Genomic DNA, 24,933 nt, shown 5'->3' with positions numbered 1-24,933 from the left:
GTTTTATTTGTTTGTTTGTTTGTTTGTTTTGTTTATACATGCACTGGGTACAGTCAGAAGTGCGGGAGGGTGAAAGAATTCGCCAGAACGGGGAGCAGAACAGGCAGAAGGACCGAAGTACACTGCTGAGGGGAGCAGTGGGCAGCAGGAGAGGTCTGCGGGCCATGTGGGACCCTCCTCCAGTGGCCAGGAGCAGCTGGGGATCGAACCGGCGCCGCAGAGGCCGCAGGCAGCTTCGCAACCCAGCGCTCAACCGCTGCGCCACCGGGGAGGCCCTGTACCATATTTTCAACAAAATGTTTACCAATGTTCACCATGAAGTGCTGTAAATTCATACATGTGTTAGTTTAAATACCTCTCCAGACCAAGAGTTCATGAGGTTGGAAGACACTGGTATTATCAGTGATGTTAATTTTTAAAAGTACTGTGATTCTGTAAGAAAGTGGTTTCTTACAGGTCTTTCAGGACTTTGGTTTGATTTCTTGAGATTTTGTTGTGAGGACTGAATGAAATAATGTATGTGGGGCCAGGCACAGTGTAATTATTTAATGAAATGATTATTTTTTTAAAAGATTTATTTATTTTTGCATACAGGAGCTGGGGTACAGGCCAGAGATGCAGGGGGGTGAGAGGATTCACCAGAGACAGTGGGGAGCAGAACAGGCAGATCTACTGAAATACACTGCTGAGGGGAGCAGCAGGAAAGACAGGAGAGGTCTGCTGTGCCATGTGGGTCACCTTCTGGCCAGAATCAAAATCTTGCTGCAGTAGATGTGGATTGCTTCATAGTGCAGTGCTTAACCCCTTGCTCCCCTAACCAGGGAGGCCCTTAAAATGATTATTTTTTGAACTGTGCCATAGATCTTACTCCTTTGTGTCTGGGACTCTGTAGAGAAGCCTAAGTCTGTCTAGAAAGCCCCAGTTATCCTTCAGATATCAACAGTGACAATTTATGGTTTAGGGGAACTCCAGCTATTAAATATTGATAAGTGCCCAACTGTTCACTGCCATTCTGTAAGCTTTTGAGAGTGGCTGTTTTGGACAGCAAGTCTTAAACTGGTCTCCCTCAGATTTGCTCATGGGCCACCATCTCCTATTTTTGGGTGTTTGGTTGTGTCTTTTATCCACTCTGGTCTAGTGTACCTAAAGCTAGGGCATCTTCATTTCAATTCCTTACAGCTCACCTGTCCAAGACAGAACATGTATTAACTTTCTGACTGGTTGAGTCAGTTGAAAGTGATGCTTAGTAATGTTGGTCCACCTATGTTATGACTCTCCTATATCTTATGTGTAAGGAATTCATTATTCAATTTAAAACTTTTTATTGTAGTATAGAAGAATGCACACACTATAATCTCCTTATATTAGCATAAAAATCATAAAAAGGAGAACATTATCAACTTCCCAGAAGTCATCTTGTGATCCTTTATAGTTATTTCCCCAAAAATTATTATTCTCACTTTTGACAGCATAGATTTAGTTTCTTCCCCTTTTTTACTTTATATCAATGAACTTATGGCTTATTTGTGTTTGGCTGATTTTGCTTTATATTGAGGGATGCATGATGGCATGTGACTGTAGTTCACATATGTTGTCATGTATAAAATTCTATTATCACGATTTGTCCCTATACTTGAGGAATATTTGGGTTTTAAGTTTTTGGTTCATAATATTGAATACTGGTTTAAACTCTCTTGAACCTATGGACACATAATTTTTTATATTAATTTTTAAAATTTTTTACATCATTGATCATTTTTAAACTATTTGCTTCCCCCATCCCCTCAGGTGTAGTCCCCATAGAGTTTCCTTCACCCATGCACCTGTGCCCCATCACCTCAGTCCCCTGTGCTCCCTCCCTCCCTCTGATCCCTCTCCCTCCTCCTCCCCTGCAGTATGTCTCTGATTCATAATAGTCCGTTTCTGCTTTGTTGTGTTTTGTACTGTTGTTACTTTTTTTACACTGATGTCTTACTTGGTTCCCCTGTGTTCCTGTTATAAGTGAAACCATCTGACATTTTTCTTTTTCGTTCTGGCATATTTCACTGAGCATAATTCCTTCTAGTTCCATTCATGTTGCTGCGAATGGCATGAGTTTATCTTTTTTGATTGCTGAATAACATTCCATTGTGTATATATACCATATCTTCTTGATCCAGTCATCTATTTTTGGGCATTTGGGTTGTTTCCAGGTTTTACCTATTGTAAATAGTGTTGCAATAAATACAGGGGTACAGGTTTTTTTTTTTTTTTTAAGATTTATTTTATTTATACAATAGCCGGGGTACAGGCCAGATGCGCGAGAGGGTGTGAGGATTCACCAGAGACAGAGAGGGTAACAGAACAGGCAGACTGACGAAATACACTGCTGAGGGGAGCAGTGGGCGAGACAGGAGAGGTCTGCTCACCATGTGGGTTGCTCTGAGGCCGGTGGGGATCAAACCAGCACTGCTGAGGCTGCAGACAGCTTCACATTGATGCACTCAACTGCCTGCGCCACCAGGGACGCCCCCGGTGTTCTTTTGAATCAGTGTTTTTGTGTACTTTGGGTAGATCCCTAGTAGTGGAATTGCTGGGTCCTATGGTAGCTCCAATTTTAGTAGACTGAGGAACCTCCAGACAGCTTTCCATAGTGGTTGGACCAGTTTGTACTCCCACCAGCAATGGAGGAGAGTTCGTTTTTTTTCACTACATCCTCACCAGTATTTGTTGTTTGTTTTTTTGATATGTGCTATTTTACTGGTGTAATGTGGTATCTCAGTGTGGTTTTAATTTGCATTTCCCTGATTATAAAGGATGTTGAGCATTTTTTCATATGCCTGTTGGCCATTTGCATTTCCTCTTTGGAGAAATCTCTTTTAAGTTCTTCTGCCTATCTTGACTGGATTGTTTATTTTGTTTTCATTGAGCCCTGTGAGTTCTTTGTATATCTTTGTGATCAGTCCCTTATCGATGAATGGAGTGCAAAGATTTTTTCCCAGTGGGGTGTCTCTCTGTTTTGGTTAATGTCTCTTTTGCTGTGCAGAAACTTTTCAGTTTAATGTAATCCCAGGTGTTTATCTTTTCCTTGACTTTCTTTGCTTTGGGTGATGAGTCTTTAAAGATGTTATTGCAATGTATGTCTTGTAGTGTTTTACCTATATTTTCTTCTGTATATTTTATGGTTTCAGGTCTTATGTCCCGTTCTTTTATCCATTTTGAGTTGATTTTTGTGTATGGTGAAAGGTAGTGGCCTAGTTTCATTTTTTTGCATGTGGAGGTCCAGTTCTCCCAGCATCATTTATTGAACAAACTGTCTGTGTTCCATTGCCTGTCTTTGCTCCTTTGTCAATGATCAGTTGTCCATATAAGTGTGGTTTTGTTTCTGGGCTCTCTGTTCTGTTCCATTGGTCTATGGGACATATAATTTTTTAACTGAAACCCCCCAAATGGAATTATTGGGTATTAAAAATAATTAATAATTATAATAGTAAAAATAATTGGGTAGTAATAAGTGTATATTTGGTTCTTGTGAAATAGTTTTCCAGAATATACCAGCTTACACATCTATTTGCAATGTATGTGGATTCTAGTTTCTTCACTTCTTCTGCAAATTCTGTAACTGTCTTAAATGGAACCATTCAGTGGGTGTCACTGATTTTAATTTGAAGATACCTGATTGTTAAGATGAAAGCTTTTTTCTGTGTTCATTGGTCATTAAGATTTCATTTTTATGATGTTCCTGTATCAGTTTTTTGACAGTTTTCAGTTGGGTTGGTTCTCACTGGTTGGTAGGCATTTTGCATAAAATCTGGATTGCTTTCTTGTTTTTGGTGTTGTAGATATTTTCTCTCTGTTATCTTTTTTTTTTTTTTTTTTAAGATTTATTTTTATACAAGAACTGGGGTACATGTCAGAGGTGCGGGAGGGTGAGAGGATTCACCAGAGACATAGCGGGGAACAGAAAAGGCAGACTGATGAAATACACTGCTGAGGGGAGCAGCAGGCGAGACAGGAGAGGTCTGCTGCGCCATGTGGGTATCTCCCTGGCCAGCTGGGAATCGAACTGGCGCTGCAGAGGCTGTGGACAGCTTTACAGCGCTGCGCTCAACCCACTGTGCCACCAGGGAGGCCCCTCTGTTTATCCTTTAACTGTTAGTGATAATTCCCCTTTTTTTCATGGCTAAATCTTTTTGTTTATCACTTTAGGACATGTTTTCCAGTTGAACAAACACTCTTTTTGGTATTGTTTAATGGTGTGGTACTGTTTAATTGCATGTGATTGGAGTATAACTTGGTAAACTTTAAGCTTTTTGAAGGTGCAGTTTAGTCTAAATTTGTAAATGTATTTTAAAAGGATGCTTATTCTATAGTTATTTGCTACATTGTCCTAGACTTGATAATAAGGCCATTTGTTAATTGTTCAAATCTTCTTTCACATCCTTATCAACTTAGTGTTTTTTGCCTGTTTTGTTTTCTCAGTGACTGAGGTAAATATGCAGAAATATGATATTGTACTTTTGAATTTGTCTCCCTCCCCTTAATTCTATTTAAATTTTTACATATTTTGAAGTTGTATTATGATACAAAATTTATTAAGTTTTTACCTTCTTGTGACTTGAACATGTTACAAAATATCCTGGTTGCTTTTCAATTAAAATCTGTTCTGTCATTTAGAATAGTTTCACCAATTTTCTTTGATTAGTGTTTGCATGGATTCCCTTTACCCTTTCAACCTTTCGTTTCCTTTCCTATTTAGGTCTTTTTTACACAGCATAGAGTTGAATTTTTTTTTTTTTTAAGATGTATTTTTTGTACAAGAACTGGGGTACCGGCCAGATGTGCGGGAGGGTGAGAGGATTCACCAGAGACAAAGCGGGGCACAGAACAGGCAGACTGATAAAATACACTGCTGAGGGAGCAGCGGGCGAGACAGGAGAGGTCTGCTGCGTCATGTGGGACTTTAGAGGGCCGGCCGGGATCGAACCTGGCACTGCAGAGGCTGCGGACAGCTTCACAGCGCGGCGCTCAACCAGGGAGACCCACCCTAGAGTTGAATTCTTCAGTTCAGTCTGGCAAATGTCTTTTTAACAAAGTTTGTTTTGTAATCACTAATATCGTTTCTATTTACCGATATGGGTTATTCCATATTATTCCAGTTGCTCTCCTTATTAGGTTAGTAGATGTATGCTATTTTTACTATTAGTAGTTATTCTAAAGATTATATATGCTTCTTAACTTACAAAATGTCTAAAAATACTTGTACTTTTTACCAGTTATTGCAGGGGACTTAAAACAGTTGAATTCCATTTACCCTACTCAGGACTTGAGTTAGCTGGCTAGCTACTTGCTTGCTTTTGACACGATATTATTATTAATGCTTTATAAAGTCAGTTTTCATTTCAATTTACTCATTTTTATATATTTCATTCCTTCATCTGGGATCATATTTTTCTATGAATCCACATTTCATATAGTCTTATGCTAAGTAACGGAATCTCCTCATTTTGTGTCTTTGGAAATATTTCAATTTTGTTGTCTCATATTTCTCACTGGATATAAAATTTTAGGTTGCCAGTTCTTCTCTCTTAAATTTTTTCATTGCTGATAATTTCAAATATACAGAAAATAGACAAATAATGGTAAATTAAACACCATCAATTCTTCACTCAGCTTTGACAATCTCATAGACATTCTTGTTTCAGGTATAATTTTCTCTTAAGACCTTTCCCCTTTCCTTACTATTTTGATGCCTCTCTTATACATTATATCATTTTATCCCTTAATATTTCAGAATGTATCTTTTTTCTTTCCTTAAGATTTATGTATTTATGCATACAAGAGCTGGGGTACAGGCCAGAGATGCAGGCGGAGGGGGTGGTGAGAGGATTCGCCAGAGACAGAGTAGGGAACAGAACAGGCAGGCTGACTGAAATACACTGCTGAGGGGAGCAGTGGGCGAGACAGTAGAGGTCTGCCTTGCCATGTAGGTATCTCCCTGGCCGGCTGGGGATCGAACTTGTGCTGCAGAGGCTGTGAATTGCTTCATAGTGCAGTGCTTAACCCCTTGTGCCACCAGGGAGGCCCTCAGCATGTATCTTTAAGAAATGGCAAGAACCCTTTTAAAAACATATTATTCTGGCTTATTAAATAATATCCTTTAATTTCATCAGTTCAGAATTTCTAATTTTCAGAACTTTTTTTTTTTTTTTTCAAAATTTATTTATTTATTTATGCAAGAACCGGGGTACAGGCCTGATGCGCGGAAGGATGAGAGGATTCACCACAGACAGAGCAGGCAACAGAACAGGCAGACTGACGAAATACACTGCTGAGGGGAGCAGCAGGTGAAACAGGAGAGGTCTGTCTGTGGGATTCTTGCCAGCAGCCTGGCCTGCATCTATAATCATATACTATGTAGCTTTTTCAGATTGGCTTCTTTGGCTTTTTTTTTTTTTTTTTTTTATTTATTTATTTATTTTATTTGTTTGTTTGTTTTATTTATACAAGCACTGGGTACAGTCAGAAGCGTGGGAGGGTGAGAGAATTCACCAGAGCCAGAGCGGGGAGCAGAGCAGGCAGAAGGACCGAAGTACACTGCCGAGGGGAGCAGCGGGCGGCAGGAGAGGTCTGCGCGCCATGCGGGACCCTCCTCCGGTGGCCGGGGAGCAGCCGGGGATCGAACCGGCACCGCAGAGGCCGCGGGCAGCTTTGCAACCCAGCGCTCAACCGCTGCGCCACCGGGGAGGCCCGGCTTCTTTGGCTTATTAATAGGCATTTATTATTTCTCTATGCCTTTTCATGGTTTAAATAGCTTTTTTTTTAAAGATTTATTTATTTATATAAGCACTGGGTACAGTCAGAAGCGTGGGAGGGTGAGAGAATTCACCAGAGCCGAGCGGGGAACAGAACAGGCAGACTGACGAAATAACACTGCTGAGGGGAGCAGCGGGTGCAGCAGGAGAGGTCTGTCGCACCATGTGGAACCCTCGCCATCATGTGGAACCCTCGCCGGTGGCCAGGGATGGAACTGGCGCTGCAGAGGCTGGGGGCATTTTTGCATTCCGGCGCTCAAACCGCTGTGCCTCCAGGGGAGGCCCATAAATGGCTTTTGTTTTTAATGTCAGAAATTTCTTACTATTATTTTTATCAAGCACCAGCTCAATGCAGAAAATTTTCTTACTCCTTGACAAACCACCTCCTCCCTTCTTGATAAAATAACTTTCAAGTAAAGACATCATCTCTTCTCTCTTCTGTGTAAAATTTCTTGAAATAAAGAGAAAGGATTGTGTATATCTTTGCAGTAGAACACTGTCCATGGCTGTGGAGACAATATCTGCCCAGGCAGTCTTTACTGTCCAGATCCTGAAATACCTCTTACTCGTGAGTTGTCTCTTCACAAAGCAAGTACACCATTTACTGGGTTTATCATTCTGAAGGTTGAAAACTTTCTCACATAGTCTCAGTGTGGTCTCTTGCCTTAGGTGCTGCCAGTCATTCCCCATCACTTCATCCCTGTTTGTTTGCAAGTTTGGCATAAATTGCATTAAATAGAAAACCAAGCTCTCTAGAATGGGAAGCAGTGATTTCCAGTCCATAAATTTTTTTCACACCTAGGCTTTGGAGATTCTTTGCACACCCAGAAATGTGGAGTTACTTTTTCAAGGTCCTATCAGCTTCATTCTTTTTTTTTTTTTTTAATAGAGGCATGTTTTATTTATTTATTTATTTATTATATTTGTTTGTTTTGTTTATACATGCACTGGGTACAGTCAGAAGCGCGGGAGGGTGAGAGAATTCACCAGAGCCAGAGCGGGGAGCAGAGCAGGCAGAAGTGCTGAAGTACACTGCTGAGGGGAGCAGCGGGCGGCAGGAGAGGTCTGCGCACCATGTGGGATCCTCCTCTGGTGGCCGGGGAGCAGCCGGGGATCGAACCGGCGCCGCAGAGGCCGCGGGCAGCTTCGCAACCCAGCGCTCAACCGCTGCGCCACCGGGGAGGCCCTCAGCTTCATTCTTAATTTCATAGTTTTTGAAGAAGACATTGGCCTTAAATTAATTGGTGGTTTCACCTACAGTATGTGTATCTTTTGTCTCTCTGTGTGGGTCCTTTGAACTAACCTTTGATGGGCAGTAGTGCCATGTGTCCAATGAAATTTTGGTATCAGGGCCCATGATAGAAGAGTGGTAAGCAGGCACCTTGGTGGCATCTACCAACTGGAAAAATGATTGGGTTTAAGCGCAGTGATCTCATTTCTTTTAGCTCTGAATGGTGTTTCATTGTCTGGAATGACAATGAATGAACAACCTTTTGGTTACTTCCAAGTTGGCAGTGAATGAATAAAGCTAGCTGTCAACCTCCATGTGCAGGTTTTTGTGTGAACAAAGCTTTTCAACTCCTTTGGGTAAATACACCTGTGCTGTGTTGAGTTGGACTATTATATTTAGTTTTATAAGAAACTGCCAAACTGTCTTCCAAAGTAGCTATGCCATTTTGATTCCAGTTGAAAGTTGTTGTTTCTGCATATCCATGCCAGTGTTTGATGTTGTCTGTGTTTGGATTTGGCCTTTCTGATAGGTGTGTGGTGGTATCTTGTTTTAATTTACATATGATATAGCATCTTTTCATATGCTCATTTGTCATCTGTATATCTTTAGTGGGATATCTATTAAAAGTATTGCCATTTCTAAATTGGGTTATTTACATTTTTGTTGAGTTTTGAAAGTTCTTTGTATATTTTGGAAAACAGTCCTTTTTCAAATAATATCTCCAATCTGACTTTTTCTCATTCTTTTGGGAAAAATTCTCTTTAAAGTGGAATACAAATAAGGCTTAGGGACTGATAATGGGATGCATGGGACCAATATATTTACTCTTTCTTTTTTCTTCTTTTACGGTAAGTATACCTCTGTTCCATGTTTCTTTTTTTTTTTTTTTTTTTATTTTTTCTTTTAAGATTTATTTATTTATGCAAGAACTGGGGCACAGTCAGAGGCACGGGAGGGTGAGAGAATTCACCAGAGCGGGGAGCAGAGCAGGCAGAAGGACCGAAGTACACTGCTGAGGGGAGCAGCGGGCAGCAGGAGAGGTCTGCACGCCATGTGGGACCCTCCTCCGGTGGCCAGGGAGCAGCCAGGGATCGAACCGGCGCTGCAGAGGCTGTGGGCAGCTTCACAACCCAGCGCTCTACCGCTGCGCCACCGGGGAAGCCCACCAAGTTTCATTTTTATCTACGGTTTTCTTTCCGCTTTTTAACCCTTCAGCAATTTATTTGTTGGGGACACTTTTTAAAAATTTTGTTGATTTTATTTGCTTTTTCCTTTTGATGACATTTTAATATGTTTATCAGTCCATTTTTTGTTTTGGGGGGAAATTAGTTGTTAGAGTTAGACACACAGTAGTTCTTAAACTTTGTTTCAGAATCATTTCCGAGACTTGTTAAACCACAAGTTTCCAGGCCCCATCCTTGGCAATATTTCTGCTTTAGTTGATCTGGGACTGGGGTCTGAGTATTTGCACTTTCATCAAATTAACCTAATAAAGGAGAGTGCCCTTCATCTGGAGACAACACTTTGAAAAGTACAGTTCTAGGACAGAGTGTCTCAATCTCATCATTATTGGCGTTTTGAGTTGAATAATTCTTTGTTGTTGGGGCTGTCCTATTTATTGATTGTAGAATGTTTAGCAGCCTATCTGGTCTCTACTTATAAATTGCCAGTGGTAGTTACCCCTGTTGTGAAAACCAGAAATGTCTTCAGACATTGCCAAATGCCCCAGGGCACAGATAGAGCTTTTTCCCCTCCCCCTTGCCCGGAGGGGGTGGGGGGGGAGGGGAGGAAGGACATCATTTAGAATGTCTGCGTTTCTTTATTTTTTTTAAGATTTATTTATTTATACAAGCACTGGGTACAGTCAGAAGCACGGGAGGGTGAGAGAATTCACCAGAGCCAGAGCAGGGAGCAGAACAGGCAGGAGAGGTCAGCGCACCATGTGGGACCCTCGCCCGGCAGCCGGGAACCAGCTCTGAAGAGGCTGTGCGCAGCTTTGCAGCCCAGCGCTCAACCGCTGCGCTTCCGGGGCCCCTGCCTGTGTTTATTTAATTCTGTGTTTTAGTATCGTGCTCCTAGTCTCATTGTTCTTGGTATGTTCTTTTTTTTATTTTATTTTATTTTTATTTATTTTTATTTTTTATTTATACAAGAGCTGGGGTACAGGCCAGAGGCGCGGGAGGGTGGGAGGATCCACCAGAGCCAGAGCGGGGAGCAGAGCAGGCAGAAGGACCGAAGTACACTGCTGAGGGGAGCAGCGGGCGGCAGGAGAGGTCTGCGCGCCATGTGGGACCCTCCTCCGGTGGCTGGGGAGCAGCTGGGGATTGAACCGGCGTCGCAGAGGCCGCGGGCAGCTTCGCAACCCAGCGCTCAACCGCTGCGCCACCGGGGAGGCCCCTGTTCTTGGTATGTTCTTTAGTTCAAAGACCCTCTCCTGTTCCCTTTCCAGAGAGGGGAAAATTAAAAAAAATCCTCCAGTATTTTGTTGGGTTTGGGGAGGGACAGTTGCCTGCTTAGTTTGCAGTGAGACTGTTTGCATCTTAGGCTTTAAAATAACCCTCCTTATGTTAGCCTGAAAGGCACCTTTCACCCCTTTCTCCTGTCCTCAGCATCTAAGTATTGAACTAGTCTTCTGGGATTTGAATTAGCTTTTAGCTTACTGCACTGCCAGTGTAAGATTCAGTTCTCTTAGTGCAACAGGGTGGTCCCCAGGAAAGGGGGAGGTTCCCTGCCCCACCCAAGGGAGGGTGGAGCTGAGCAGGAAGAGGAGAAGCTGCAGAAGAGACTGAGGAAGGAAGCAGGATGGAGCCAGGAGACCTGGAGGAGGCGCATGGAGCCTAGAGACATGTGAAGAAACTGAGCTTGTCTTTTGGTCGTGGACTGGGTGACACAGATGTGGGTGAGACCCGTGGGGAGGTGACAATGGCAGCTTTTATCTGGATGTTGATTTTGCTCTTTTCCTTCCGGGCTTGTCCGGTTGTTTGTGACCCTTTTCTGTGGGTCCCCACTGGAAGATGTTTTAGACTTGTGGCAGGCTTTGGGGCCTTGTTCTGGGCCGATCCCATATGGATGGACTTTTACCCACGAGGGGATGGGTAACTTTGGGTGCTTCATTTAGAAACTAGATTCTTTGCCTTACCTGTATTGTTTCCTAGTTTTATTAAAGTTCCTTCCCATTAAAGTCTCCTATGTTTTGTGTTGATGCGGCGGATGGCAGAACCCATTTAGAATAGGCAGGTTTGCGGGGTTTGGGCTGCCCCTCTCCCTGTCCTATAACATTAGGACTGCTAAATTCAATCAGGATTATGTGTCCATCTGATGTCCAGCTTCTGAATTTTATACCAGTGGAAACCAAAAATAAATTGAGGACTCATATTGTTTTAAAAAAAAAGTGTTTTTGTTTTGTTTTGTTTTGTTTTTTTTTTTTGCAAGCCAGATGTCTGGTAATGTTATAGGACAAGGAGAGGGGCAGCCCAAGCCCCGCAAACCTGCCTATTCTAAATGGGTTCTGCCATCCGCCGCATCAACACAAAACATATGACACTTTAATGGGAAGGAACTTTAATAAAAACTAGGAAACAATACAGGTAAGGCAAAGAGTCTAGTTTCTAAATGAAGCACCCAAAGTTACCCATCCCCTCGTGGGTAAAACTCCATCCATATGGGGTCGGCCCAGAGCAAGGCCCCAAAGCCTGCCACAAGTCTAAAACATCTTCCAGTGGGGACCCACAGAAAAGGGTCACAAACAACCAGACAAGCCCGGAAGGAAAAGAGCAAAATCAACATCCAGTTAAAAGCTGCCATTGTCACCTCCCCACGGGTCTCACCCACATCTGTGTCACCCAGTCCACGACCAAAAGACAAGCTCAGTTTCTTCACATGTCTCTAGGTTCCATGCGCCTCCTCCAGGTCTCCTGGCTCCATCCTGCTTCCTTCCTCAGTCTCTTCTGCAGCTTCTCCTCTTCCTGCTCAGCTCCACCCTCCCTTGGGTGGGGCAGGGAACCTCCCCCTTTCCTGGGGACCACCCTGTTGCAATCCCCCCTTTTAATTTTTATTCCACCATATCTATGGTGGCACAATCTCAGGGTGTAGTCTTAGGAGACAGTCTTTTTTTCAGGGTTACAATGTGTGTAAGAGAAGCAACAATTAGTCAGCAGCATTGTCCATGAATGTCCAGTATGACAGTTTCATTACTTAAAAATAGTCCATTATCCAAGCCAAAAGAAAAAAAAATCTGGAGAATTGGCTAAAACAAGATAGCAAATATATCAAAATCACAGGGAAAAAAATGTTAAAATGGTTCAACTGATGTAAAACACAAATTTTCTCAACCTTGATCCCAAACTTTTAACAGCATAGCAAAAGTTTGCAAACTAAATCTACTTTTAAACCATTTTTCCTATTTTTGCACAAAATCACAGGGCAAAAATAACTAACAGCAATTTTTAGCTGGCTTTGTTGAAATACCCCATATAGGATCAGAGCGAACCGGGGGCATCCAGTCGATGTATGCTTCAGGTATAAAGTTGGTCTCATCAGACTCCACCTGGGCTTTCCTCTTCTCGAGGGTACCAGGGCTTTTTCGTTGGCCGGGTTGTCCAGTCCTGCCAATGGAGGCAAGCTTCCTCACCTTCTTTGGAGGTCTCTGGAACCCTACAAACAAGGCAAACAGGTTCTCCTCTTCTTGGTTCAGCTCTTTTTCAACTTTATGGAAGAACTCCACACAAAGCCACACAATCAAACTCGCGTCCAATTTTTTTTGTTAAAACAGACAAAATCCCTATGGAAGTTATGCAAAAACAGACTCTAAGATAAGTAGCAAAAATTACTACCACTATTTGTATGCTGTTTTGGTATCAAGGGGAGAGAAAATGTGACAAGTTAGTTTTGCTGGAAAAAAAATTACAACCTTTCTGCAGATCCTGGTTACTCAAAACAAAACAAAACAAAACAAAAACTTCGTGGATTCAGGACAGAATGCATAAAAAATTTCCAGTATTATGTCAAAGAAACCTTAGTAAATGTCAGGTGTATTTCCAGGTCTATTCAGTCCTTTGTAGGAAAGTTTTTTACTCTCAACAGTTCCATCAATAGGAATCTGTTGAGACCTTTTCTCCCTATATTTCCAGAAACAATTTCTGTAGTTGTGAAACAATTGAATTATACAATATTACAAGGTGACAATCACCATTGACAATTTACATACATACCAGATACTACTGTTAACATTTTGTACATACCAAAGTTTTACCATTTTCCCAAGTGACAATGCTTCCCTTCCAGTTTTACTTCATTAGGTAAAAGCCAAATAGAACAAATTCATGTAATGCCTTCCCAGGAGGAAAGGGAGAAACTTCGTGGAGTGTCTCAGGAGCTCTACTGAGGTTCCACAAAATTTCCTTGCATCAGTCAAATGACAGGCTACCAAATTTGTACTTGAATTTAGATTTCTGGGAAGATTTGCCATAAATATCAGAAAATTAACAGAAACAACAATATTCAATCTCTGTGAAGGCACCGGCTTAGTTCAGTAGCACAACGTTGACAATCAAACTGTAACAGGGTGGTCCCCAGGAAAGGGGGAGGTTTTTGTTTTTCTCATAACTGGAGACTTTTTTTTTTTTTTCCTTTCCAACGTCTATGGGCACCATGTATAATCAATTCGTCGATCACTGGAGGTCAAGACAGTTAGACACAAGGACATACAGACATACAACGTATAGACAAAGACAGTTTTTTTTTTTTGTTATGCCACGTAGAATATGTTATGTAACTGCAGTTTTACTCCATAGGCTCAGAAAAAAAAAGTCAAAGTCCAAAAAAAATGTGGAGTGTTGCTGGCAGAAAAATTTCCAGTTGTCATCCTGCAAACCTAAGACTTTGGAAATAGGAAGGAAAAGTTTTATTAATCACAAGAGTTACATGACCTTGTTTATCACCTTAGGGTTTTCAGTGTTGAAGACTTTTTATTAGAAGTCAATCCTGGGGTATTCTGTACAGCAACTGAAAGAATAAAAGTAACAGTTAACTTTCAAGCAAAAGGAGTCATCTCTTGTTAGCCACCAAGCAGGCACTCCTTGGGTTTCCTGGAATAGAACCCGAAAAAGCAAAATCAAAATATCAGTAATTAACTTTCAATTAAAAGGAGTCGTCTCCTTACTTTTGTTAGCCACTCTGGGACAGAAGCTGAAAGAGCAGATTAAACATCTAAGCACACATTACACCTCCCCCACACTAGGGAGGGACAACAACAACACAGGTATGAAAACCTGGTATAGTTACATGATGCACCCTAAAGAGTGCTTTCCATAACAGACCTTCCTCAGTAGGAAGCAGAAACTTAGAATCTTTTCTTACACCAGCAGTTGAACAAATTCAGGATTCAAAATGGCAAACATGCCCAAAACAAATTGTGTAGACAAAATTCACAGCAGCAAATCCTTTCAGACTCAGACAAAATCTTGTTAATTTTTCTGATCCAGACTTTGCAAAAATTCAAGTTATCTCCAAGAACCCATCAAGGATACCAGCGATTACCAGTTACTGCTTAAGGCTACTCTTTCCTTAACACCCAGGCATACATTTGCTAATTAAAACACCACTGCTCCACAGTTGGCTTGCAAAATCCATCAGGCAGAGAGCAGGAAGTTGCCAAAGACAAAGCAACATACCACTGAAGAACCATTATTGCCTTTAGAAATGCTAATGAGACAGCAGAGATTGCAAAAAGAAAGAAAAAAAAAAAGTTCCAAAGTCCTAGCAACAAGAATCTCTGAATTTTACAAGAGCACTCCAAGTGGCCTCAGACGCCATCTTTGATCTGACCACATGGTCCAATGTACTGCCTAATCTTTTGAGTAAAACTGGCGCAGAACAATTTCCACAAAATCAAATGTCTTAGCAAGTCACTACAAACAAATTACATACAGACACACAGATCTTCACAAAGCCCACGCCAGTTTTTCAACAGCAAATCTGCAGCAGGGTGGTCCCCAGGAAAGGGGGAGGTTCCCTGCCCCACCCAAGGGAGGGTGGAGCTGAGCAGGAAGAGAAGCTGCAGAAGAGACTGAGGAAGGAAGCAGGATGGAGCCAGGAGACCTGGAGGAGGCGCATGGAGCCTAGAGACATGTGAAGAAACTGAGCTTGTGTTTTGGTCATGGACTGGGTGACAGATGTGGGTGAGACCCGTGGGGAGGTGACAATGGCAGCTTTTATCTTGATGTTGATTTTGCTCTTTTCCTTCCTGGCTTGTGACCCTTTTCTGTGGGTCCCCACTGGAAGATGTTTTAGACTTGTAGCAGGCTTTGGGGCCTTGTTCTGGGCTGATCCCATATGGATGGAGTTTTACCCACGAGGGGATGGGTAACTTTGGGTGCTTCATTTAGAAACTAGACTCTTTGCCTTACCTGTATTATTTCCTAGTTTAATTAAAGTTCCTTCCCATTAAAGTCTCCTATGTTTTGTGTTGATGCGGCGGATGGCAGAACCCATGTAGAATAGGCAGGTTTGCGGGGGTCTGGGGTGCCCCTCTCCTTGTCCTATAACAAATCGACATAAGAAACAAACACACCGGAGAAACCAAAAATCACATTTGCGCTTATGGTAGCCAGCGCCACAGGGAAGCCCAATTTCCCCATGGGGCTGACTAACCACGGATGGCTCTGTCCTAAATCACGTTGGACGCCAAATCTGTTATAGGACAAGGAGAGGGGCAGCCCAAACCCCGCAAACCTGCCTATTCTAAATGGGTTCTGCCATCCGCCGCATCAACACAGAACATATGACACTTTAATGGGAAGGAACTTTAATAAAAACTAGGAAACAATACAGGTAAGGCAAAGAGTCTAGTTTCTAAATGAAGCACCCAAAGTTACCCATCCCCTCGTGGGTAAAACTCCATCCATATGGGGTCGGCCCAGAGCAAGGCCCCAAAGCCTGCCACAAGTCTAAAACATCTTCCAGTGGGGACCCACAGAAAAGGGTCACAAACAACCGGACAAGCCCGGAAGGAAAAGAGCAAAATCAACATCCAGATAAAAGCTGCCATTGTCACCTCCCCACGGGTCTCACCCACATCTGTGTCACCCAGTCCACGACCAAAAGACAAGCTCAGTTTCTTCACATGTCTCTAGGCTCCATGCGCCTCCTCCAGGTCTCCTGGCTCCATCCTGCTTCCTTCCTCAGTCTCTTCTGCAGCTTCTCCTCTTCCTGCTCAGCTCCACCCTCCCTTGGGTGGGGCAGGGAACCTCCCCCTTTCCTGGGGACCACCCTGTTGCAGTAAGAGACTTGTAAGTAGAATATATAAAGAATCTTTATTTAGGGCCTCCCTAGTGGTGCAGCGATTGAGCACTGGGTTGCGAAGCTCCCCGCAGCCTCTGAAGCCCCAGTTTGATCCCCGGCCGCCTGGCGAGGGTCCCACATGGCGCGCAGACCTCTCCTGCCGCCTGCTGCTCCCCTCAGCAGTGTACTTTGGTCCTTCTGCCTGTTCTTCTCCCTGCTCTGGCTCTGGTAAATTCTCTTAACCCTCCTGCACTTCTGATTGTACCCAATGCTTGTATAAATAAATAAAGTCTTAAAAAAAAAAAGAATCTTTATTTATAGTTCAATAATATTAATAAAAAAACTAAAAATTGGTAAGTATCTACATAAACAGTTTCCCAAAGAAGATGGATAAGTACATGAAAGGATGTTCAGCATCATTTTCTCTCAGGGGCATGCAAATAAAAATGATTTTACACTAAGATAGCTATAATAAAAATGTCAAACTGATGGTTCCCTGAGGGTGGTCTGTTAATATCAATTCCTTGGCTAAACCCCGAGGTTTCTTGATTTGGACAGTGGATTCTGATAGATGTTTGAGAAACACCAGTCTAGCATAGGATAAGCTTACAATATGGTATTCCTTTCTCCTGCCCATTTTCATATCTTATTCTTGCCCCAGTAACCCAGTAAACCTTCAGGTTTCCCTCGCTATTTCCTAATCTTTCTTTAGTTTTTTACTGGAAAGCCTCTGATTTCTCCTGTGCTTCTTCAGTGCTTTGTGGTTTTCTTAACTTTCATTGAACTACTCTCCTTAAGGGGAAAAAATTTTTGCTTTGTATCTTTGCATCTGCATAAACTGCTTGTTAATAAGTGTTGTATGAAAGACGGGGAGATGGAAATCAGTATAAAAGCTAAGAATATGAGTTGTATATATTCAACTAGAAAGTAGCAGGACTGGAGATGGAAATCTGAAGAGTAGGTTGCTTGGTAAGAACTGTGTATAACTTGAACTACATTTAGCACACATTGATTTAAAAAAGTAAGGATAGTTGAAGTAATTATTAGGCCTTAGCAAAAAATTGAGTATAGAATACGTGCACCTATGGAAAAAACCTTCGCATTAGAGATGAGTGAAGGAGTAGCACTCATTTCCCTTTAAGATCAAGAAAATAACAGAAAAGGTGTATCTTTATAGTGTTTGAACTGTAATGTAGGGACCTTTTTGACGTACTTTTAGAAACTAGATTAGATGTTAGAAACTAGATTAGATGATACTATCTATGCAAATACCTGTAATATTTGTTTTATCTTATTTAGTTCAAGGAAGAAATCTCTAAACGGTTCAAGTCACATACTGACCAACTTGTGTTGATATTTGCTGGAAAAATTTTAAAAGATCAAGATACTTTGAGTCAGCATGGAATTCATGATGGACTTACTGTTCACCTTGTCATCAAAACACAAAACAGGTATGTTTTCAGAAGACAGACAGCTGTAAGCCTCTAATAAAGTTTATATTTCTCCTTCTGTCATTAATATTTAAGTGAATTAAAGCTCATTTATTGTTACTATTAGCAATAGATGTTTTTTAAAAACGCAATGTTGCACCTAATGCTAAATGCTTACGGATTTGCTATTCTAAAAGGGTTATCAGTTATGAGTCACTGTATTATTTGAATTAGAGAACCACAAATCAAAAAACTGCATTTTTTAAAATATAAGGCACTACCAAAGGTACTCTTTTTTTGTCCATCAAGAAACAGTATTGGCAGTTAAATTGTTACATTTTCTTTTCAATTAAAATTTTTATTTTGTATTTACTGCAAGCCTTACTTTAGATTTATTTGGATATAGTATTTTATCATATCTTTATGTGTAAATACAAAGAAAATATACATAAAATAAATTGGCCAAAGTCTTTCTAGGACTGCTTCACACTGATTCTTTTGAATTACCTTTTTTTAATATAATTTTTTAAAAAAGATTTATTTCTTTAGACAAGCACTGCAGGAGGCCAGCGGTGCAGGAGGGTGAAAGAATTCACCAGAGACAGAACAGGGAGCAGAACAGGCAGAAAGGACCGAAGTACACTGTTGAGGGGAGCAGTGGGCGAGATAGGAGAGGTCTGCTGTGCCATGTGGGTATCTCCCTGGCCTGCCGGGAATTGAACCGGTGCTGCAGAGGCTGCAGACAGCCTCATTAGCGCCGCACTCAACCCTCTGCACCACCGGGGAGGCCCTGAGTTTTGATTTAGTCTGCAGTGTTCATATTTTCTATATGGCTGGAGGTGCTGTACTGTCAAGAGTGTTGGTAGAGCAGCATTTTTTTCTTTCTTAAGTTTCTTGTATTATTTTTTTAAATTAATTTTTTACATCATTGTTCATTTTTAAACAATATTTGCCCCCCCCTCAAGTGTAGTCCCCATAGAATTTCCTTCACCAGTGCACAGGTGCACCATCACCACAGACCCCTGTATAGAGCAGCATTTCTTATGAGTGCTAAAATATTTTTTCTAGGCATTTCTAAGCTATTGACATCCATTCTGTAAATTTTCGTTAGTTTTCCTTAAGTGAGAAATATTTGGTTCACTAATATAAATTCATTCCTCCTATTCCTGTTGTCTTATATATACATAATAACTTCATTTTAGTGCTATTAATGGTAAACTCTTTGAAGATACTTTATGTGGTAATTAAACACAACATCCATGGTACAGTAGTATATTCAGTCACTCAGTTGCAGTTATATAGAACTGTGTTGCGGTATGATAATTGGTGCCTGACTGTTGGTTATTGTAAGATAGTTCCTGATTTCAGAAATGTTAAATTTTTTAAAAATGTACATGTTAGAATCAATGAAAGACACAGTGAATGAGATTTAGTATTCTTAACTGGTATCAAATGGAAGGGAGTTTCCATTTTATTAAAAGATAATGTATCAAGTGATAATCAGTTATTACTTATAATTGATTTCCCAACCCTCTTTTGGTGGGCTTTCTTGTATTTTACTTTTAACAATATCAAATGTCTGAGTAAAGCTGGCCCCCAATCCTCAAGAACTTAGAAGGAGGTTGATAAAAAAATTGCTTATCCAGTCAGGCTTTTGTGGGGGTGTGACCAGTAATAGATTCTCTTCTATGAGACTTGTCTCTTTTTTGCATAATAAATATGATTGACAGTAATGAAATACTTGTTATACTTGAGGAAGAAGGGCGCTTTAAGTATGGTTTGGATTTAGTGAGATTTTATTGTTTATTTTGTGTACCCTGTTCTTAATTATCTTAAGGTATTTATGATAATTTGAATTGGTCTGAAAACTTAAACTTATTTCTGGGTATTAGAACTTCAGAGGCTCTTTTATAAATTAGCTCTGCTGTTAACATGATTTAATGATTTTTCCTTAGGTCTCAGGATCATTCAGCTCAACAAACAAATAGCAGTGGAAGTAATGTTACTGCATCGTCAGCTCCTAATAGTAACTCCACCTCTGGTTCTACCACTAGCAATCCTTTTGGTTTAGGTAAGCATCTTTAGTCATTTTGTGGGAATGAACAAACAAGCTTCCTTCTCCTGCAGTAGTTCTGGATAGAAGAACAGAATTAAAAATTTAAGAACAACTACAAAAATTTATATAATATACTCCTGGAATTGTATAGGAGTATATAGGTGTTGACCGATTAGGAATACAGATGTGCTTTGTTATCTTACATTTACACTTAATAAATGGTCTATAAGTGAGACATTTCTTGTTAATAAAAGAGCATATGTACATCTGTTTTGATCACAACATAATTTAATCTGAGAGGAAGATTAGCTAAATTATTCATCCTAAACTAGCCCCTTGAATTTAATTTTCTCATTTATCAAATGAAGGCGTCAGACTTGGTGATTTCCTAATTGTTTTGAACACACTGAAAAGGTCTGGGGCCTGGGAATAAGCCTACCTTTCTTGTATGTATTTTATCATATACCAGTACTAAGGTTCTGTGGAAGATTTTGTTGGTGAATATAGTGTTCTGAAGCTAACAAAAATTGAACTAAATACATGCATGGTTTAATGCTGCTTTTCCTTCATTTGAATTGTATGACAAGTATGGTACGTTGGGTTTTTTTTTTTTTTTTTTTTTTAAATACAGTTTTCCCACATCAAGGATCGTACATATTATCTTGTCCAGGAAAAGTTTTTCAGTTCTTTGGCTCCATCACTTCAATGAAAATGCCCTTGATAACGGTCACTGTTGACCTTTTAGCTTGCCAGATTCGATGGACACTTTAGATTTTAATCCAATATCTATTATTACTTGTCAATCTTTCCTTGAAGTTTTCTTCTTTTTTTCCTAACTCGTGCTACTCTTTTTTCTCTGGTTAATTCTTGTTTATTGTGTTCCCCAGAGTCCTGCCCTGTCTTTCTTTTCTTTTTTTTACTCTTTTTCACCAGTGACATTGTCGTAAGTATGACTATATCTGGGTAACTCTCAAATCTGTGCTTCAGCCCATATTACTTCTGAACTCTATGCCTATATGCAAGAATCATATATTTCCTTATGTTTTAAGTACTTTAGTCTCTTTGTGTCTCCCAAGAAAGCAAAATAAATGGAAAAACTCATCTTGCCCCTCAAACCAGTATTCTCCCTCACCAGTTCTCTTGGTGCATAACCTCTCTTTCCATCCCGTGCATTTATTCCCTATTGCTTCTTCTTTTGTCCAGCTCCTCAACTTTCAAAATTTGTGATGTTTGCTGTAGTTGTTTCCATGCTGCCTTTATGGAATGAACATCTTAAGTAACTACTGTGCTTAAAATTTCTTAAGACTATTTATGGCTTAGTCCCTGTCTACTTCTCCATCTTCATTTCTTACCATATCTCATCTGTTGTATTAGGATAGACTCTTCTCTGGTAATGTAGATAATCCCACACTCAGTGACTTGTTAACCACACAGCTTAAATGCTCCAAATCTTTCCTTCATACTACGTGTTTTTTACTGGTCAGCAAGACCTACATCTGTATAGTCCTCAGAGGCTCAAACTATTGGAGTTCTGCCATTTTGTAGCTGTGCCACTTGAGAACATGAAAGAAGAGAGCTAGAGAATCACAAGTTGGACCTTTCATACTTTGGCAGAACCAGTAATCACATGGGTCTGTCCAACAGCAAAAGAAATCATTACACTGCATGTGGAATGTTTACCTGAGCGTTGCTGTCTGCCATCCTAGCCATAATGAATGTTTCGCAGTTTCAGAATATATCGATATATTTATAATTATGCTTTTTACAATGTCTGCTGTATTTAGTATGAAGCCTTCCTCCCAGTGAACACTTCTCCTTGCCAGCTTACTCTCCAATCTCACTAAGTGTCATCTTGTAGAAAGCAGTTATCTCACCTAAGTGTACTATATTATTATAATATTCTGTGATTATCTATATTGAAGTACTTATTCTATAGTTGTTTTCCTGGTCTGTCTTCCCCAGTAGATTGAGTACTGAGAGTAGTGCTTTTGTCTTTCTTGTTAACTTACTCTCGAACATGGACTGTAGCACAGTCCGTGACACATATATAATGTGTTCAGTAAGTGAGGAATTGATGCATTTGGTTGGTTATGTACTTTTATTAAGTTTCTCTGTGATTTAATTTCTTGCAAGAGATGGCTAAAAGTATTGATCAGCAGGAGTTCAGTTCTGAATATATGGGTGAATTCTACTTGCTAAATTTAGTCATCTGGAAAGAGATGATTAGTATAATCCAGTGTATAGTTTTTCTCCTTCCCTTTATCTGGCATAGTCTAGGGTGTGTTTTTCTAACACCAATCAATACTCCAGTACCACGTGGGTGTTCGTTTCTGAAAACTAGTTTAATTCTGACACTACCTGGAATTATTGCGAGATCTGTCTGGTGAGCTAATGAGTTAAGGGCTAAGTATCCCCAGTTCTGCCCCTACTTCAGATACCAGTCCAGGTTTTGGGCTGCTCGTAATTCTGACTGACATGATGATCTCTTCAGGCTTGTTATTTCCTAGAACAGCTTACAGAACCTAGAAAAACAACTTTACTCATGTTTAATCGTTTATTATAAAGGGTGTATGTCAGAAGCAGTTGGAAAAGAAGCAGTGCAGGGTATGGGGGAGCTGGGGAGAAAGTGGAGCTTCTGTGCCCTCTCTGCGCATAGCATCCTAATAGTACCTAGATTTGTTCACCAGCTCTCAAACTCTGAGTCTCATTGCTTAAAAGTTGTATTTTTAAGTACAGTTATGTTTATGATAAAATTTCTTGCTTTCACTTATGTGTCTCTTTTCCTTTTACCCTCTCAGGTGGCCTTGGAGGACTTGCAGGTCTGAGTAGCTTGGGTTTGAATACTACCAATTTCTCTGAACTGCAAAGCCAGATGCAGCGGCAACTTATGTCCAATCCTGAAATGATGGTCCAGATTATGGAGAATCCTTTTGTCCAGAGCATGCTCTCAAATCCTGACCTAATGAGGCAGTTAATTATGGCCAATCCACAAATGCAGCAGTTGATACAGAGAAATCCAGAGATTAGCCATATGCTGAATAATCCAGATATTATGAGACAGGTATGTGAAAAGTTCTTTCACTACATTAACTAAAAAATTTTCTACACCTAAAGAACTTGCCCTGTGTATATATATATGACTAAGCAAACAAAAAGAGACTGTTTATTTTTTTATTTTTATTCTTTACATCATTGTTCATTTTTAAACAATATTAGCTCTCCCCACCCAGGTGTAGTCCCCATAGCGTTTCCTTCCCCAGTGCACCCATGCACCATCACCTCAGTCCTCTGTGCTCCCTCCCTCCTTGTGATCCCTCACACACCTCCTCCTCTGCAGTGTGTCTCTGATTTATAATTGTCTGCTTTTGCTTAGTTGTGTTTTGTATTGTTACTATTTTTTTTTACACTGATGTCTTACTTGGTTCCCCTATGTTCCTGATATAAGTGAAACCATCCGATATTTTTCTTTTTCCTTCTGGCTTATTTTACTGAGCATAATTCCTTCTAGTTCCATTCATGTTGCTGCGAATGGCATGAGTTTATCTTTTTCGATTGCTGAGTAAAACTCCGTTGTGTATATATACCACATCTTCTTGATCCAGTCATCTATTTTTGGGCATTTGCATTGTTTCCAGGTTTTACCTATTGGAAATAGTGCTGCAGTAAACATAGGGGTACAGGTATTCTTTTGAATCTAATGTTTTTGTGTTCTTTGGGTAGATCGTTAGGCGTGGAATTGCTGAGACCCTAATTTTTGTTCCAGAAAGCTCAACTAATTTGGATTATATGAACTTTGCATTTTTTGCTATGTGTCCTTTTTTTTGAGATGTAATTGATATAACATTTATTAGTTCCAGATACATAAGGCCATAATAGGCCTTAATGTTTGCCACCTTACATAATTACAAAAAATTTTTTCTTGTGATAAGAACTTTTAAGTTCTACTCTCTTAGCAACTTTCAGCTATGCAATACAGTATATATTTTTTTAAGATTTATTTATTTATTTATACAATAACCGGGGTATAGGCCAGATGTGCAGGAGGATGAGAGGATTCACCAGAGACAGAGCAGGGAACAGAACAGGAAGACTGACTGAAATACACTGCTGAGGGGAGAGCAGTGGGCGAGGCAGGAGAGGAGGTCTGCTGGGCCATGTGGCTTGCTCCCTGGCGGGCTAGGGATCCAGTTCGTGCTGCAGAGGCTGCAGATTGCTTCATAGTGCTGTGCTTAACCCCTTGAGCCATCAGGGAGGCCCGGGTTTCTTGGTTTTAGATTCTATATATCTATATAGAGCACATACAGTATTTATCTTTCTCTGCTTGATTTATTTCACTTAGCATAATACCCTAGAAGGTCTGTTCATATTGTTGCAAATGGCAAGGTTGTATCCTTTTAATGATTACTCTTTGTCTATTTATCTACATATGGATCACATTTACTTTATCCTTTCATTAGGTTGTTTCCATATTTGGCTATTGTAAATAGTGTTGTGGTGAACATTGGACTGCAGATTTCTTTTTGAGTTCATGTTTTCATATTCTTTGGATAAATACCTTAAGTAGAATTTGCTACATTGTTAGTAGTTCTACTTTCAGTCTTTTGAAGAACCCTCATTAGTATGGAGTTAATTCTATAATGGCTATGGCAGTTTATATTCCCATCAGCAGTAGATTTGGTTTCCCTCATGATTAGTGATGTAGAATGTTTTTTTCAGGTACCTCTTGGCCATCAGTGTGTTTTCCTTGGAAAATGTCTATTGGGGTCTTCTGATCATTTTTAATTGGATTTTTTGGTTGAGTTATATTAGTTTTTATGTATTTTGGCTATGAATCCTTTATTAGACATACTATTTGCAAATGTTTTCTCCCATTCACTACCTTTCCATTGTATTGATGATTTTCTTTGCCTTGCAGAAACTTGGTTTTGGTTTGATGTAGTTTCACCTGTTTGTTTTTGCTTTTGTAACCATTGCTTTTCATACCAGATTTTAAAAATTATTGTCAAGATCTGTACTAAGGAGCCTAACATCTGTGTTATCGTCTAGTAGTTTTATGGTTTCAGGTCTTACCTGCCAGTCTTTAATTCATTTATTTCATTTATTTCATTTATTTAATTCATTTAATTCTTTTATTCTCTTGGA

General features: G+C 40.3%; 1 protein-coding gene across 2 annotated transcripts in view; it reads left to right on the top strand.

Moving 5' to 3' along the window:
- Positions 1-24,933, top strand: part of UBQLN1 (ubiquilin 1) — a 52,206-nt gene that overhangs the window by 11,697 nt on the left and 15,576 nt on the right. For both annotated transcript variants that reach the window (XM_037495452.2, XM_037495451.1), the window contains exons 2-4: positions 17,605-17,756; positions 19,691-19,806; positions 22,590-22,852. In XM_037495452.2, coding sequence (XP_037351349.1) covers positions 17,605-17,756; positions 19,691-19,806; positions 22,590-22,852 — 531 coding nt within the window. The remainder of the gene's footprint in view (positions 1-17,604; positions 17,757-19,690; positions 19,807-22,589; positions 22,853-24,933) is intronic.

The sequence above is a fragment of the Talpa occidentalis genome, unplaced genomic scaffold, assembly GCF_014898055.3.
Source record: "Talpa occidentalis isolate TD23 unplaced genomic scaffold, MPIMG_talOcc4v2.1 talOcc4.7, whole genome shotgun sequence".
Taxonomy (NCBI): domain Eukaryota; kingdom Metazoa; phylum Chordata; class Mammalia; order Eulipotyphla; family Talpidae; genus Talpa; species Talpa occidentalis.
The sequence above is the reverse complement of the archived record's forward strand: the minus strand, read 5'-3'. Positions and strand labels throughout refer to the sequence as shown.